This window comes from Balearica regulorum, chromosome 11 (assembly GCF_011004875.1).
Source record: "Balearica regulorum gibbericeps isolate bBalReg1 chromosome 11, bBalReg1.pri, whole genome shotgun sequence".
In the NCBI taxonomy this organism is placed as follows: Eukaryota; Metazoa; Chordata; class Aves; order Gruiformes; family Gruidae; genus Balearica; species Balearica regulorum.
The window spans coordinates 8,737,788-8,752,699 of NC_046194.1; the positions used below are offsets into that span (position 1 = coordinate 8,737,788).

At 40.1% G+C, this 14,912-nt stretch overlaps 1 protein-coding gene and 1 non-coding gene across 3 annotated transcripts; both read left to right on the plus strand.

Annotated features, from left to right (window-relative positions):
* The first annotated feature begins 275 nt into the window (after positions 1 to 275).
* Positions 276 to 11,625, plus strand: PABIR2 (PABIR family member 2). 2 transcript variants are annotated; one of them, XM_075763179.1, is made up of 10 exons: positions 276 to 764; positions 1,235 to 1,313; positions 2,667 to 2,723; positions 3,105 to 3,148; positions 3,229 to 3,283; positions 3,510 to 3,611; positions 4,920 to 5,008; positions 5,579 to 5,640; positions 8,003 to 8,099; positions 9,179 to 11,625. In XM_075763179.1, the coding sequence occupies exons 1-10, from the start codon at positions 649 to 651 to the stop codon at positions 9,327 to 9,329; spliced, it is 852 nt and encodes a 283-aa protein (XP_075619294.1). In that variant the 5' UTR covers positions 276 to 648; the 3' UTR covers positions 9,330 to 11,625. The 2 variants fall into 2 exon arrangements, with proteins under 2 accessions (XP_075619294.1, XP_075619293.1); XM_075763178.1 differs by having other exon boundaries at positions 277 to 764; positions 5,576 to 5,640.
* LOC142603416 (small nucleolar RNA U109) lies at positions 8,951 to 9,094 on the plus strand. Its single transcript, XR_012837342.1, has one exon. It is a non-coding gene; the product is annotated as a small nucleolar RNA U109 (small nucleolar RNA).
* Positions 11,626 to 14,912: the final 3,287 nt, after the last annotated feature.

Below are 14,912 nucleotides of genomic sequence, written 5' to 3' on the forward strand. Positions count from 1 at the left end.
ATCGCCGCCGTCGGACTCGAACCCGCGTCCCCGCCAGGCCACGCCCTCACGTGACGTCACATTACATCGCCGCCGCCCATTGTACCGTTTCAAACACACGCCCTGCCCCGTCAACCAGTCCGCGCGCACTCCCTCTCCGGAGGCTCTCGGGAGTCCGTTGGCGGCCGAAGCCGGGACTCGGGTTTGGTGCCTGTCTGGTGGGCATGCGCAATGGCGGGATGCGGTGGCAGGACGCATGCGTTACGGGAGGCGGGTAGCTTTGCCTCCGCCCCGTTTCCTGCGCATGCGCGCCGTGGGGTGGCGGGCGTGGGGGGGTGTTTGGCCCAAGGCGCTCGCTCCCCTGCGGAGGAGGCGGCAGCAGCAGTAGCAGCCGCCCCGGGACCGCGACCGGGGAGCTCGTCCGTCGGCGACAGCGGCGGGGGGAACGAGCCGCCCCCCGAGCCGCCCGCGGCATGGGGCGCTGCTGGGGCCGCCCCCCTCGCCGGGCCCGGCGCGCCCCCGGACTCTGCCTGCGGCGCCGCCCGCGGGGCCTGTAGGGGCGGCCGCGCCGCGCCTGGCCGGGGGGAGCGGCGGCATGAGGAGCCGCTGCGGCCGCCGGCAGTGAATGGGCGTCGCGGCGGAGCGGGAGGAGCCGGAGCCGCTGCCGCGATGGCTCAGGAGAAAATGGAGCTGGACCTGGAGCTGCCGCCGGGGAGCGCCGCGGCCCCGAGCGACGGGGGCGGCCTGAGGAGATCGAACAGCGCCCCCCTCATCCACGGGCTCAGGTGAGCGCGGCCCGGCCCGGCCCGCGGTGCCAGCGGCGGCTCCCGGAGCCCCGGCAGCGGCTGGGCCCGCCCCGGGAGCGCCCTGCCTGGTGGGGTTCGGCTGCTCGAGCAGCATCGGCCGCAGCCAGTCGGGCCCCCTGCGCTCTCGGAGCCTGGCCCGCCTCGCTGCTGGCCCCCAGCTCTGCCCGCGCCGTGGCTGGTGCGTGGTGGAGGCCTCAGAAACGTGTCACTTGTTTCTCGGAATGCTCGAGTCAAGGCGGCGAGTTAATTCTTGTAACTGCAGAGCCGCGGTGTGCGCATCTCCACGGGCTGGAAGGAGAAAAGTGCTCCTTCAGTGAAAGTAGTACTTCTGTTGAAATAAAATGGATGTTTTCCGTGCTCTGGAGACTGGAGCGCATATCGTGGCACTGTGTAGTTTTAAGTAAAGCACAGCTCGGAAAGTTGTTCACAAAACTTTTTTGTCTCTCCAGTGACAACTCACAGGTTTTTCAGCCTTACGTGTTGCGAACTCGCAGGAACAGTACAACAGTTATGAGCCGCCACAGTATGGTAAGGAATCTTAAGCATGTTTTGTTTACACCTAACAAGAAATAATTGGGCTGGAGAAATGAAGTTGGACTTGATTTGTATTTGCATTAAGCATCTTAGCGAGCTTCCAGGCTGCAGAATATGCATTTTTTTCACTGAAACTGCAACCTCCAATGAAATAATACTGGTGCATTAACTGTATGTCTCCAAAAAGACAGCAATAGCTGAAGCTACGTGCGATTCCCAGTGTTAAGTACAGTCTCCAAGTTAGTTTGGACCTGACCATGGGCTGGAAGAAAGAACTGCTGTCACGGTTAAAAGTCTTGAAAGGGTGTTTTAATGTGAAGAGTGAGTCACAAGTCTCTGTTGACCTGTTTGTTTTTCTTTGACAGGGCCGTTCAGTTTTTGCAAAGACTGAACACTAGATGCCAGAAAATCATTTAAAGAAGAGTAATTTATTAGCTGGGTGATATTCTGCCCACTGTTATATAAGTACACTGATAATGTACAGTACTGCAGTTATTTAACTCTTCAAGGGTGTTGCATTTCCCCCCTCCCCCTTTCCTTGTGAACTCAGCGATTTGTACGTTCTTTTCCACTAAAATTTTTCTTTTTCATCTGAGGGTAGTGAAGATTAAGTGCTGCTTTTCTCAAAACCCATAGAACTTAAAGTGCTGAAATATGTTTCTTCTGTGTCTTCTGTTCAGAAAAAGCAAGATAGAATTTTAGTTCAAATCTTTTGTTACAAGATTTTTTTTTTAAAAATAAGAATACAAAATTTTGGAACTCAAATCAGTAGGTATTAGAATAAACACATAGGAACTGGTGGCCTACTTCTGTGTGGTGGTGGCCAAAGTTACGGACGAATGAGATGCATAAATTTTTATGCAACTGAAAAATTGCAAAAGTTAAGTTTTAGGGAGCATTGTTCAAGACAGAGCTGAAACATTGAGACTTCTCCTTTACAATAGTGAGCTGGTTGAGTAAGTTAGTGCAGGAGTTTCTTGTCTTACTCTAGGCAGCAGAGAATGGTAAAATGCTTGCAGTTTCATTTATAATACCTCACTTGTCTAAATGGCATATATAGCTATAAATGGCACATATAGCTATTTCTGTATTTTGAGATGCTGAGCAGTATCTGCTCACAAGTCTGAGATCAGTGCCACTTGCTGAGCAATGAATGAATGAATCTGTAAGTGGTAAAACAAGTCTTTTTTCTTGAAGGTCAGTGTTTTCTTTTTGCAACATTGTTTGAGTCATCCACATGTAGTTGTACAGCTCATTTTAATTCACTAAGAATGTAGGTGATGGTAAATGAGATGTATGCAAGCCATTGATGTGTGATTTAATCATTGTGGCTGCCACTTTTTTCAGTTGTTGTCATCGTCTCCTATTCGTATTCCTAGTAGCCGACTTCATCAGATCAGAAGGGTAAGTGTAGTTTTTATCTGTATATTTAGTAACAGAATGACAAGTATTATATAATATTGAAGTACTTACATAATGGGAATTTCTTTCCTATTGAATTTTTCAAGTACTGGAGAAAACGGAGTCTTTTTTAAGACTTAATTTCAACAAGGAAGCATCTTTGCAAGGCTTCTTGTTGTCATGTTTAAACTGCCTTGCGTTTTGAAGTGTTGTTTCATTCAAGAGAAACGGTGAGCTGGGCTGGTAGCAGTGTTGTCTTTCTGGAGCACTCCTGCTGTTCATATTTTTAATTCTAATGGCAAATTAATGAATCACCACTGTTATTTTGAGTAGCTGTGATGAATTAAATGTTACAGGAAAACTTACGACGTTTATCTCCTGCAGGAGGAAGGAGTCGATTTAATGAACAGAGAAACAGCACATGAAAGGTGAGTGTTATTGAAACAAGATGATAAAATAGCCAGAGTTAGCCTCTTTGTAGCTACTGATGGGATTTTTTGTATTCTAGGGAAGTGCAAACAGCAATGCAGATAAGCCAGTCATGGGAGGAAAGCTTGAGCCTGGTAATCTCTTTATAGATGTTTCCTATTTTAATTCTACTTTTACACTCAATGACGAATTTAAGGGAAAGAGAGGAATTAACTGTGAAAATAATTTAAGAAGAACTTAAGTTCATCTGCCGTAGCTATTTTGTGCATTTGGCCCAATGATTTTTCATTAGAAGGTTGTGCCTTGGATTCTAAGGTAAAATCCTGTGCCAGTGTTAAGTTGGAAACCTTGTATTTACAGAGTGACAATGACTTGGACAAGTCTGAGAAATCTTCCTCCCCAAAGAGAATAGACTTCATTCCGGTTTCGCCTGCACCTTCACCTACAAGAGGAATAGGAAAGGTAGGATATAGTGAAATACCAAACTGAGAGAACACTTTAGAATTTTAGACCAAAGTGAACTGTGAAGATGTGTAACTTCACAAATTGTTTGATAGGTTTTTAAAAAAACACAACCAAACAGCAACACCAACACCCCTCCTAACTCAACCCTCAACCCCTGGTTTCTAAGAGTCAGAGACCATCTTAGAGCCTGCAGAGTTTAAGCAGTGTGCCAGTTCTGTCACACTGAATGTTTGCAGTTGCTGCTATTTGTGCAATGTATGGATGGGTTAGGTTTCTGGCTCTAGGGAAGCTGGAAGAGGTTGTTAGAGTAATCAGATTTGGACATCATCTTCAGCTGCATAAGTGGGGGGATGCTGGGGAAGAAGCACCAAAATCAGAATGTATCATATGTGTAGAGTAAGAGTGTAGGCAAAGACCAGAAGCTGCATATCTGTGAAAATATATGTCCATCAGTTATGCCTTCCTTTCCATAAACTCACTGAGGAGGGGGACTTGGGCATGCTGAATTTGCACTGAAGACTGATGGCAGATGCTGGAAAAGGGGAAGAGGTGGATCTTAGATACGCTTCTTCCAGTGAGGATTGGAAAACTGAAATGTTGCACTGAGAAACTGGTAACTGTGTTTTAAAGATGGGTTGCTTGACCTTGATTTCACCCTCTTTTGTGGTCCTGCTTTTGTACTGCTACTATTTTATTGCATGCCTCTACCAGTATTGATGCAAGTAGCAGCCACATACTAGTGCTAGGTAAATGTGTTCCTACTATAACAGTGATGCTGGCAGCTGGTTCTGTACCTTTGGAATCATGGCTGTAAAGCAGTAGTAGGTAACTCAACAGAAACATTTTTGTGCTTAGCTATGGGCATTCACGGGCTAAGCTCAGATTAGCTGCAGAACCACAGAGCTAAGTACTCTGTTCTGTTCTGGAATATTGTGTTAAAGTTTCAGGTCATACATATTTTGAGTAAACTCAGCAAACCCCTTGAAAGAAGTAAGTCCTGAGTACTGTGCTGCTACTTCTAAATGTATCAGGAAGAACAGAAAAACTGTCTTATTTAGAAAACTGTGTCTATTTCAATTTCAGATTTCTTGTGGGTTTGAATTTTAGATTAATCTGAGCAGTATTGCATTAGCCAGTATATTTTTGTAAGTTAAGTTTTAGTGCCTCTGAGATTGTGTTTGATCTCTGCCTTAACTCTGTTACTAACTTTTCTTTAATTTGGGATGTTTTGTTTGGAGGGTGGGGGGAAACACCTGAGTATTTAAAAGGAAATTCTGAAGCATCTTAATGTGACTTTTTCTGCAGCAATGTTTTTCACCATCATTGCAAATGTTTGTGAGCAGTAATGGATTACCTCCAAGTCCTATTCCCAGTCCAACAAGGCGATTCTCTAAGTAAGTAACACCTGCAAGTAACAGGTATACATTGGCTTAAATTCCAAGGCTAGCATAAAGATTAGTTAAAGCTGATGTTAAGGCATTAAAAGAGACTTTAGTTTTACGGTAGCTGAAGTATTGCCACATAAATTGTTCTGGAAGTTCAACCTTTACCAATGCTAACTTTATGTGGGTCCTCTCATAGGACCCTATGTCAGCTTTAAACTAGACTTGGTAACTTGTGGGGAAATTCCTGGGTACTTCAAGTGAACTTTATTAACTTTGTAAGTGTACCAATTTTATATAAATATTACAGACAATTTAGAAATGGATTGAAGTGAGGATGTGATGCACTAAGGGAAGAACACCCTAGAAAAAATTTACTATGTTATATGGCAGATAATCGGCTCTGATAGACAGCACTTCTTTGTTATCTGTGTATTTAGATTCCCTAAGCATTCCAGCTGTGCAGGAGCAGTTTTAAAGAAGGTTTCATATGATGTGGTTGTGTTGATTTGATGCTCGGTATGGTGGTGTTCAGACATGGAACCTGTACAGACCTGGCTATTGTTGTTCTCTCTTTAGCAGGAGGAGTCAAAGTCCAATCAACTGTATCAGACCCAGTGTTCTTGGCCCCATTAAAAGAAAAGGTATGTGTATTTACATTATCAGATGTTTTAATATGGATGTGGCTTTGCTGCTGGATACATTTCTCTCCCATATTTTTCTTGTTCTTCTGTAAATATAATACACTTGTATCCACAGTGAACTGGAACTTGCCAGTTGTAACTTAAAAATAAAATGTCAAGTAGCTAGTCTAAAACACAAGAATGAAAAACTTTAAAAGCAGCTACTACTTGAAAGAGGCAAGCTTTATTCCACATGAAATTAAGTGTTATGAATATTCATAAGCCCTTACATTCCTCAGAGTACCACTCTATGGTGCACGCCCTTCAGATCATCTTAGGAATGTTGCTTATCATGCAATATCTTCTAAACTTAGTACTGAATGTTTGTTTTTACTCTGAAAGTTCAGAAGGTGAGTGTTTAGAGAGGTGGAATAGATCAGTGCCCTTTCCTCCTGAAGGGGGAAAAACTGCATTCTTTCCTGGAAGTATTCTGCATTAAGGATATTCAAATTACATCCCAGAGTGAGCCTTCATAGCATAACTGTAAGACTGAGATATTTACAAGTGTGCCTCCAGCTATGCTTATCCTTTCTGCATATTTTTTTTTTAACTTAGGCAATCTTAACTGCACCAGAAGCACGTCCTTTTATTTTACAAGAATTATATTTAGCCTTTGAGAAAAGTTACTGTTTATGGTTTTTTTAGGACTGCTTTTCCTATCAGATAAAGAATGTTGTCTAATTTATATTGAATTGGCAGAGAAGACAAGTTTTCTCATAGATGCCAATTCTATCTTGGGTGTTATTTTCTATGAATCTTAGAGGCATAAAAATTAAAGAAAAGTTCATCAAGCTCAGTGATCAATAGGGAATAGATATTCATACTGTGTTGTTTTACTTTAAACATTTTACAATAGACTTTACACAGATTGTATTAAAAACAGCGCAGGTATACGGCAGGCTTTCCGCACCCTATCCGTGTGCTCTTGTGAAGCATCTTTTACAAAGTGGAGATATGAGTTTGCCTTTTTTCTCGAAATATCAAGGAATTTTCAAAATGTTACTTAATTTTAAAACATTAATCCATTTAAATTAACCTGATTTCTTTTCCTAAATACATAATCCTTTTTTCTGAATTTTAGCAGTAGCTTTATGGTTCATATTCTACAGACGTGATGTGGCAACGAATTGATGCCATGATATGCGGAGGGAAGACAAGTATTTAAGACTGTATTTAAGAACATTTCACTGCTACAGGGGAGTAATACTGGTAGAGCATGCAACATGTTGTAGCAGTGCAGATTTGTCTTTGTGAAATTTCAAGTGGCAAAAGAGTTACCGCAGTTGGTAGTTGGGATTTTCTTCATTTTTGTATAAGACCAAGTATTTTATAAATGGGTTTTTGCCCATTCTGGTTGATAGAAGCTGTTATTCATTCCCTTCTTTGAAGGGAAGGATCCATGGGCTAAAGGAAATAGGAAATTTGGGGGGTTATCAGTCCCTTATAGAACAAGTGGTAGTGTAATTCTCCTGCATTACATACATTAATATATACTGGTTTGCTATAATGCTTAACCTCTCTCAGCTTTTCACTTGACACCACAACTGCTGTGAAGTATAGGTAAAAAGCCAGAAAATAAAAAAATACGTTTTTGTTGCCAAACTAAAAATTAAAATATACTGTAGCTGAGAGGGTTTTCTTTTTTTAAGCTTGTTATTGGCAAGTTCATGGCATTTCCAAATGTGTCTCTTGTACAGGTGCTATTAAAGAGCTAGCTCACTCAGGGCAGATTATTCTAAACAGATTATATGAATTCTCCCCATCATGTTTAATCTTTTAATGTCAGTAGATGATTACAGGTACAAAGATAGTCTGATCCATGATGACTAAGTGGAAATGCATACACATGCCCAGTTTTTTTCTATTCAACCTTTCTGTAAAAGTGTACATACGCATCAGAATTTATTGTACACAGGAGGGTGAAACTGTGAAACAAGCTGGCGTTCCTGTTTTCATAATCACTAAGAATTTTAATGTTTGTATTTTGGCATATGTTAGTTGCCTCATCTCTTAACTGCTTGCTTAAAATTAAGTCACAGTAATTAGTTTGCTTTAGATTATTTTGTCTGATTGTAGTCTAAGTAGCAAGTGCCTGGTTTTGTGTCTTTGAGATCGTTGTAGCCCCTCAGATAACTCCTGAAGCAACAGCTAGCATCAAATAATGTCTTACCAAAGTGCTTGGTTGGCTGAATCAGAGGATTTACCATGTTACAGATGCAACCTTGCTCTATTGTGAGACAAACCTCTCTTTTACAATAGAAAAGTATTAAATGGATGTTCCAGAGACTCAAGTGAGTTTGATTATTTGCGCTATTTTCTTTAGGTGAAATGGAAACTGAAAGTCAGCCAAAGAGACTTTTTCAAGGAACAACCAACATGCTTTCTCCAGATGTTACACATCTGACAGATCTCAGTTCATGGTAAACTATTTCATGTGCCCTGAAATGCCGAAACAGGGAATGTGCATTTATCACAAGCTTGGTGGTTTTTGGTTTTTTTTTTTCCCCTCCCCTAGAAAAAAATCCTTTGTGTAGCTTGTTTGTGTGTATTACTGGGAACTATTTCTGTGATAGTGTAGTGTGACAATGTTCCTGCTCCTTTGATCAACTCTTCCTGAGCAGACTCAAGTCTAGATTTTGTGTAGCAAAACTTTTATACTGAATATAATTGTTACAAATCCCTGTTGGTTCATAATCAAAGTTACTTCCCTCAAAGGTGCTTCATCATTTCAGTATGTTGTAGTCAGCGGTCATATAGTATCTGTGGTACTTATCTGAATACTTAGAAAATGTGTGTGAACAGTTACTGCAGTTACATAGTTCATGTTGATACATTCATGATTTTTAGTGTTAGTCTGTCTCCTTTCTGTGTTATGATCATAAAAAGCTGAGTTCTCTTTTGTATTTTAAGTATTTTAAAACATCAACTCTGTGTTTCTATAATTTCAGTTTACCTACAGACTCGAAACTGCCTAGAAATACATTTTTTTTCGTGTTGCTTCCAGCTAAATTGCAAAAGCATCAACTTGTGTGCCCTCTGGAATCTTGTATCAAGACTTTGAAATCCAAACACAGGAATTCCTTACAAGGGAAAAACAGATTTCAAAATCTTGCTTTGAGTAGTGCAACATTAAAGAACATACTAGCTAATTAATGACATCTTTGCTGCATTGCTGATTAGATTCTTATTATTCCTTTCCTATAACCTTTTAGGATTTCATTGTTGTTAATTGTCATTTCCTTTCTATAACTGATTAAAATAATAATTTATTCTGCATGTTAAAAGAATAATAATTCTGCTCCTCATTCCCATAAGGAGTATGAATATATGTATAACATGCTACAGAAAACAAGGAGTTTTCAGGGCTGCCAGTCTTGCAGTAAAGACTGAGTGGTAGTATAGGTCTCCTACATCTTCTCTACAAAGGCGAAACGACATTAGCTTTGTACGCAAAGTCATCATGCCCATGTTACTAAATGATCTTTTTCTTTTTCCCCAGCCTGTCTTCAGATATTCTTGATGGGAGTAGCAGCAGTGTTGGCTCTTCCTCTGATTCACTGACTAAAGGCAGCATAACCACAGAGTCTCCAGTAACGTGCTCAAACTCATGTTCTTCATTCATTTTGATGGATGATCTCTCACCTAAGTGACTTAAGTTCTGAGTCAGTGTCTGGCTGTGCACTTGTACAGAGAAACGAACTCTGATCCTTGAACCGTTAGCACGAGGATTATTAAAAGGAAAAATTATTGTAACCATAATCCTTGGCGACTTTCCAGTGGTTTTGATTTATCCATTTAATGGACATTGTAGACCATATTAATGTCTGGTTTTGCGAACTTATTTTTTAAACAAGATGTCTGCTCAGATTATACTAACTTTTTGCTTTCAGGAACTTGCATACACTTTTTGATTCCGAGAATAGGTATCTACCTATTAGTGTTGCAATTTTTAGGAAAATCCTTCTATCGTTATCGTGGTCACTATGTCTAGGGAAATAATTTGGTTTGGAAGGATTTGAAAATACTAATTTATTCTCTGGCACTTCTACCATTGAGTAAAACTATTCTTTTTTTTTTTTTTTTTTTTCAGTCACTAGCTTCAAATTCTCTTACAGAAGGGAGAAAAAAAAATACCTTTTTAGTGCTGCTAGTCACTTTTATTACAGAAGACCACAGTGGGTCTGGAAATCTCACTCTATTACATTAAAAAACCACACAACAAAATAACTGATGACTGGCACTTTTGCCGTCAGTGAAGGAGTAACAGTACTCTACGAACATGATTAAAATAGCTGCATAGTTCTCTCCCCAGATCCTTTATCCTACAGATTGTATGAAATAAGGTCAATATTCAGCAAGATTTGGCCAAGGAAAATTAATCCACGCTTTGATCTAGGACATACAGTGCAGATAACTAAGTTATTTAAACTACTGTGTAGGAGAACCATGTATGGCACCATCGATGTCTCCTGTGGCATTGAGGTCATAGGTATTTTTGTGCCTTAGGGGACATTGTTACAAAATTATGGAATGTAAACCGGAGGGGTGGGTGGGGAAAAAAGTCCTTTGTGTACAGCTTGTTTATAGAGTGCTTACCAGAATCTGTCGTCGATGCTGCTTTCCTTAGTGTTCCTTTCTGAGGTGTGTGCTCCGTTGCAAGGTGCTGTGGGCAGTCCCAACTCTGCTGTGAAGTGGCAGCCAAACTTAATGCTCTTTGTAGCCACTGTGTACAGCGTTTCTACCTTTGTCGGTCATGAGCAGGGCAAACAGCTAAGCAAACATTCAATTTCTAAGGAAAGACTTAAAAGTTTGGATTGAATACGAGCTCTGCAAATTGTTTGGCTAAGGAGTTATATTTGAGCTATGAGTAGTCTTGATACAGTACCTTGGTCAGTCTGAGGTAAGAATAGATATTTTACTTTTTAAAGACTTTAACGGGGCAAAATAAATCCGTTTGTAATCTACTGTGTTATGCTATTTATTATTTATAACTATGTAAAAAGTCTGTGGTGATGAATTACAGTATTTTTTTATGATTGAATAAGTTTTTTATGTTCAGTAATTGCTGGCTGGTTTGTATTTAATACGCAACATTGTCTGCCAGAATCATAAGCTTCCATTTTTGAATGTTTGTAACATAAATGCTTTTGTTATCTAAAAGTACAACTTCTGATCTTTTTGAAAGAAAATAGCACTGAATTTAAAGTAAGATTATGTGCTTTAACAGTGAGCACAGTCTCTGGCAATACTGTCTGGCTAAAAAGGGGAGGGGAAGAACCATAGTTTTTTCTGTTCTGAAGAAGCTGTTGAGTTTCCAGAAGGTATGTACATACCAGATTATTTTTAAAAGTGTTTCCATTAAATTGTAAGAACCACCATAACAGGCCAACAGTGGCACTATTATTTGTATTACCATTTTCACCTGTGGAGCATTAGTTCCCCACCTCAAATAAATGTGCATATTGTAAAATATTGTCCATTGGTGCCATTTTTAAATGAGCTCTACAGTACTGAATGTTAATTTTATTTGTATATGCACAGTGCTATTTCTTGAATTTTTGATGTCTTAAATTGCTTTATTTTTTTTATTCATGCTTGTATCTCCTCTTCCTTCTTGATGCTAAAGGAAGGCTGCTTTGACATTTGCAAAATATTGATAAACAGTCTGTGATAAAATTCAACCTGTTACCTGTGCCCCGGGTTCATGATACCATGCACTTATTGGTACTGTGATTTAGACATCGGAACAAGGGGTGCCAGAAGGGAGAAACCTATTGCATGCTTTCTTAAAATTGAGAAGAGCATAGCTATCGCTTATTTTTGGCTGACCTACCTGTACAATTGATGTATTCCAGATTTGTTTGTTAGTGGAGAGTCTTTTATATAAGTGCTGGCTTTTGTAAACATTAGAATGTAAGCTTCATAAAGCAAACGCACAAATATTCACTCTTGTTACAGCATTTTTTTTTTTAGTGTTCTGGCTATTCTCCTCTCTTCAGAAGGTATTGCTCTCTTATAAAATATGTACGTAATGCACACATATGCCATGTCTGTTGTTTCAGAACGAATGTCGTGTAATGTAATAGGTCCCATCTAGGACCATATTCTGTTTCGCACATGTGGCTGTAAGACCACTTGTTCATTTTAAAGCAAGTTTTCTAATGCTCTGATAGCTGATATTTGCACTTAACTGCATGTGAGTTGCTGCTGCTTAGAGTTGGTCTTTATTGCAGTGTAAAGGCTACTATAGCGTACTCTGACTAAACTGACTAAAAGTTGCATTTCTGGATTTATTAACTGTCTTGTCTATAATGAATTAGATACCACCTTGGGGAAGAAGGCCAGCTGGTGCTGGTAGTCAGCTTTAATACGTAACTATTGACACTTAACAGCTGGCTTTCATGATTTCACCAGACTACTTTGTGCTGAATTGCCATGATGAGTGTCAGAATTCCTCTTTCCTCCCCCTCCTTTTTCCTTTTTTTGATAAGGAACCATTAATGCACATCCATTGCTGAGACTTACCAGTGATGACTTACCTTTAGCGTTGTAATTGTTGAAAGATTAAAATACCAGCAAATACCTGCGTAATTCAAGCAGCGTTTCAGATGGACTATTTTTAATGTTAATTAGCACAGCGTTACGATGTTGGTCTTTGTACAGCTCATTGATTAGCACTGCCTCTAGCTCATGCCCGAGGCACACGGAATCCTCATTCCGTGGGCTTAAACGCTGGAAGGATTTTACCAATGGTTTAGAAAAATGTGTGTGTCAGCTGTGGAACTCTGTTCTGTTTTGATAATATCAAGTGTTCTGAATCAGGAAATAGATCACAGTATGCATGTTTCATTCTCCTTCATTGAATTTCAAATTGGGGATCATGGGCCCAAAAGCCTGTATTTAAGGGGCTGTTTTTCTGACTGTATGTGATTAAATACTTTCTCCTACAATGAAAGTAATTAAACTGTCAGTGATGAGGATGTAAATCTGAGTCCTGCAGACTTTATTGGAAAACTCATTCTTTAAATGCACAAGGAAAGCTATACTGTATAAAAACAGTAAAGTGGGATTTTTTTTAAAAAAAGTCATGATAAAAATAGAGTACTTATTTTAACAACCTGATATACTAAAAACATTTTAAATATAAGGCTTCAACTTGGCACACTTTTCTCGACAGAACTGTGTTGGGGGCTGGATGCAGAGGTCAACTTGAGCAGGCTTAGATGGATTTGGAACTCTGGTACCCTAGTGCACAAACACAATAGACTAGTCTTGGGAAATTATTTTTTGCAAATACTCACATTCTTATCTGTAGACCCTGCTAATATATTGTGTGACAACAAAGACGAGAACTTGTTTTTCCTGGAGGAATTTCATCTGCATATAATCTTCCTGGTAACTTCATAATAAAAAAGCTTTGCATTAATATGGGTTCAAATATTTCATGAAGTCATAGGACTGTTTCATTTGTTTTTTTGGAATAAAGGCCAAGAAATATTTCTGGAGCTATACAAACTGCCTGTTGTATTCCAAGGCTATTATATAAATGGCAACTGTCCATAGAAAGTGGAAAGGGACTTTGCCTACCATTCAATATTTCAGTCTCTCTTGAGATCTGTTAAATAATCCTTAGCAAATTCGGGGATTGATGTAAGATGGGTCACTGAAGGTACCAGATGACCCAGTGAGAAGGATGTAGTAACTAGCTCCTTGGACTCTAATTTAGAGTTTTAGCCCTCAGTGTAGACCCAGCTTATCCAACTAATTTTGGAATGAAGAATGCATTTTTCCAGCAACTGAGACTCTTGTGAGGGTCTGTGCTGCTCAAACTTAGAGGAAAAGGCTCCTTGTTGGCAAACCTAGGAATGTTTTGCTCAATCCACCCCCAAAAGAGTGTGCTCTGCTTGCCAGTCAAAATTAGAGTAGCAGTTGTCTGGGTTTTAGTTGTCATTGGAGAGGGCAGGGAGTTGGGTTTCCTTAAGGGCTGGTTATCTAATTCACGGCTGGGACCTTTGTCATCGGGCTAAAATCAAAAGTAGATGTTTTAGGGCACGTCTGTTTTCTGAGGGAGCTGGTTTAGGCAAGATAGCCTGCCTTTGCTTCCTGCAGCGGAGGGAGAGGCTTCACGTGAGCAGCTATAGTGACCAGCTGCTGGCTGGGCGCTGCCATTCCCATAAACACAACCGCTCTCAACTTCCACTCTTAACTTGTACGTATACCTCAAGGCTATCCTTTTATTAGTGTACCAGGCACTTAACGGAAGTCTCTTGTTTCAATCCAAACCGTTTTGCATTAAAGCTGCTTTTTATTACTTGCTTTTAGATCTTAAAGCCTTTTGATATGGGGCCTACTGGGCCTTGGGTTTGAGTCTTGCCTCTGATTAGCACACCAGGGCCAACGCTTTCTTTTTAAACCTGGAGCAGTTTGTTTTGTTCTTCTTGCATTATAAAGTTTGGAAATGCAGAGTAGGAAGGTTCTTGCTATTAGCAAAGAATGCATGTTAGCTTTGGTGATCACAGAAGACTGGGGTTTTAAAAGAAGCGAGACCTGAAAACACAGAACAAAGAAATACCTAGTTTTAGCAAACCGATTCGACTGGTTTGATACCAGGCTCTTTTTTTAAATGGACGCAATAGTCTTTTGAACATACCATTAGTAACACAGCAACAAAATCCAATGTGCTTTCACCCCCAAAAGCTCCTTACTGTAAAGCAAGAAGTTATTACTGAAAGATGACAAGTTTTGTTCATCTCTAAGGAACAGAGGGCATGGCCTGTCTTGGCCTCTGAATAACAGTTTGCAGTAACGATCCCCTGTGATTCAACAGCCCGTTAGTGACACCAGGCTGTCTAGCAGTTCCTTTCTGCCCAAAAAGCATCATCTTACCCTGTATAATAATTCTAATACCTTTAGTCTCCCTTAGCTTATTTCTGAGGGCCATGAGATTTTTACCTTTTATACAAACACAATTATTATTAGATGTTAATTACTGTAGGTTGACTGTCTTACTAAATAGTTGTGGTAAAATTCCCGGTGGACTTCGTGGACTTTTGCATGTCTCTCATTTTGGGGTATAACAAAGTTTGGGATTTTTGATTATTTTTCAGATAATGCAATGTGTGTCTTCTGGAAGAATTATCCATTGTGTTTTAATTCTGCAAGGCATTTGGATATAGTTTATGCAGAAGTAACTCCTCTTTAACAACATGAGTCAAATGAACGCATGTCATTGT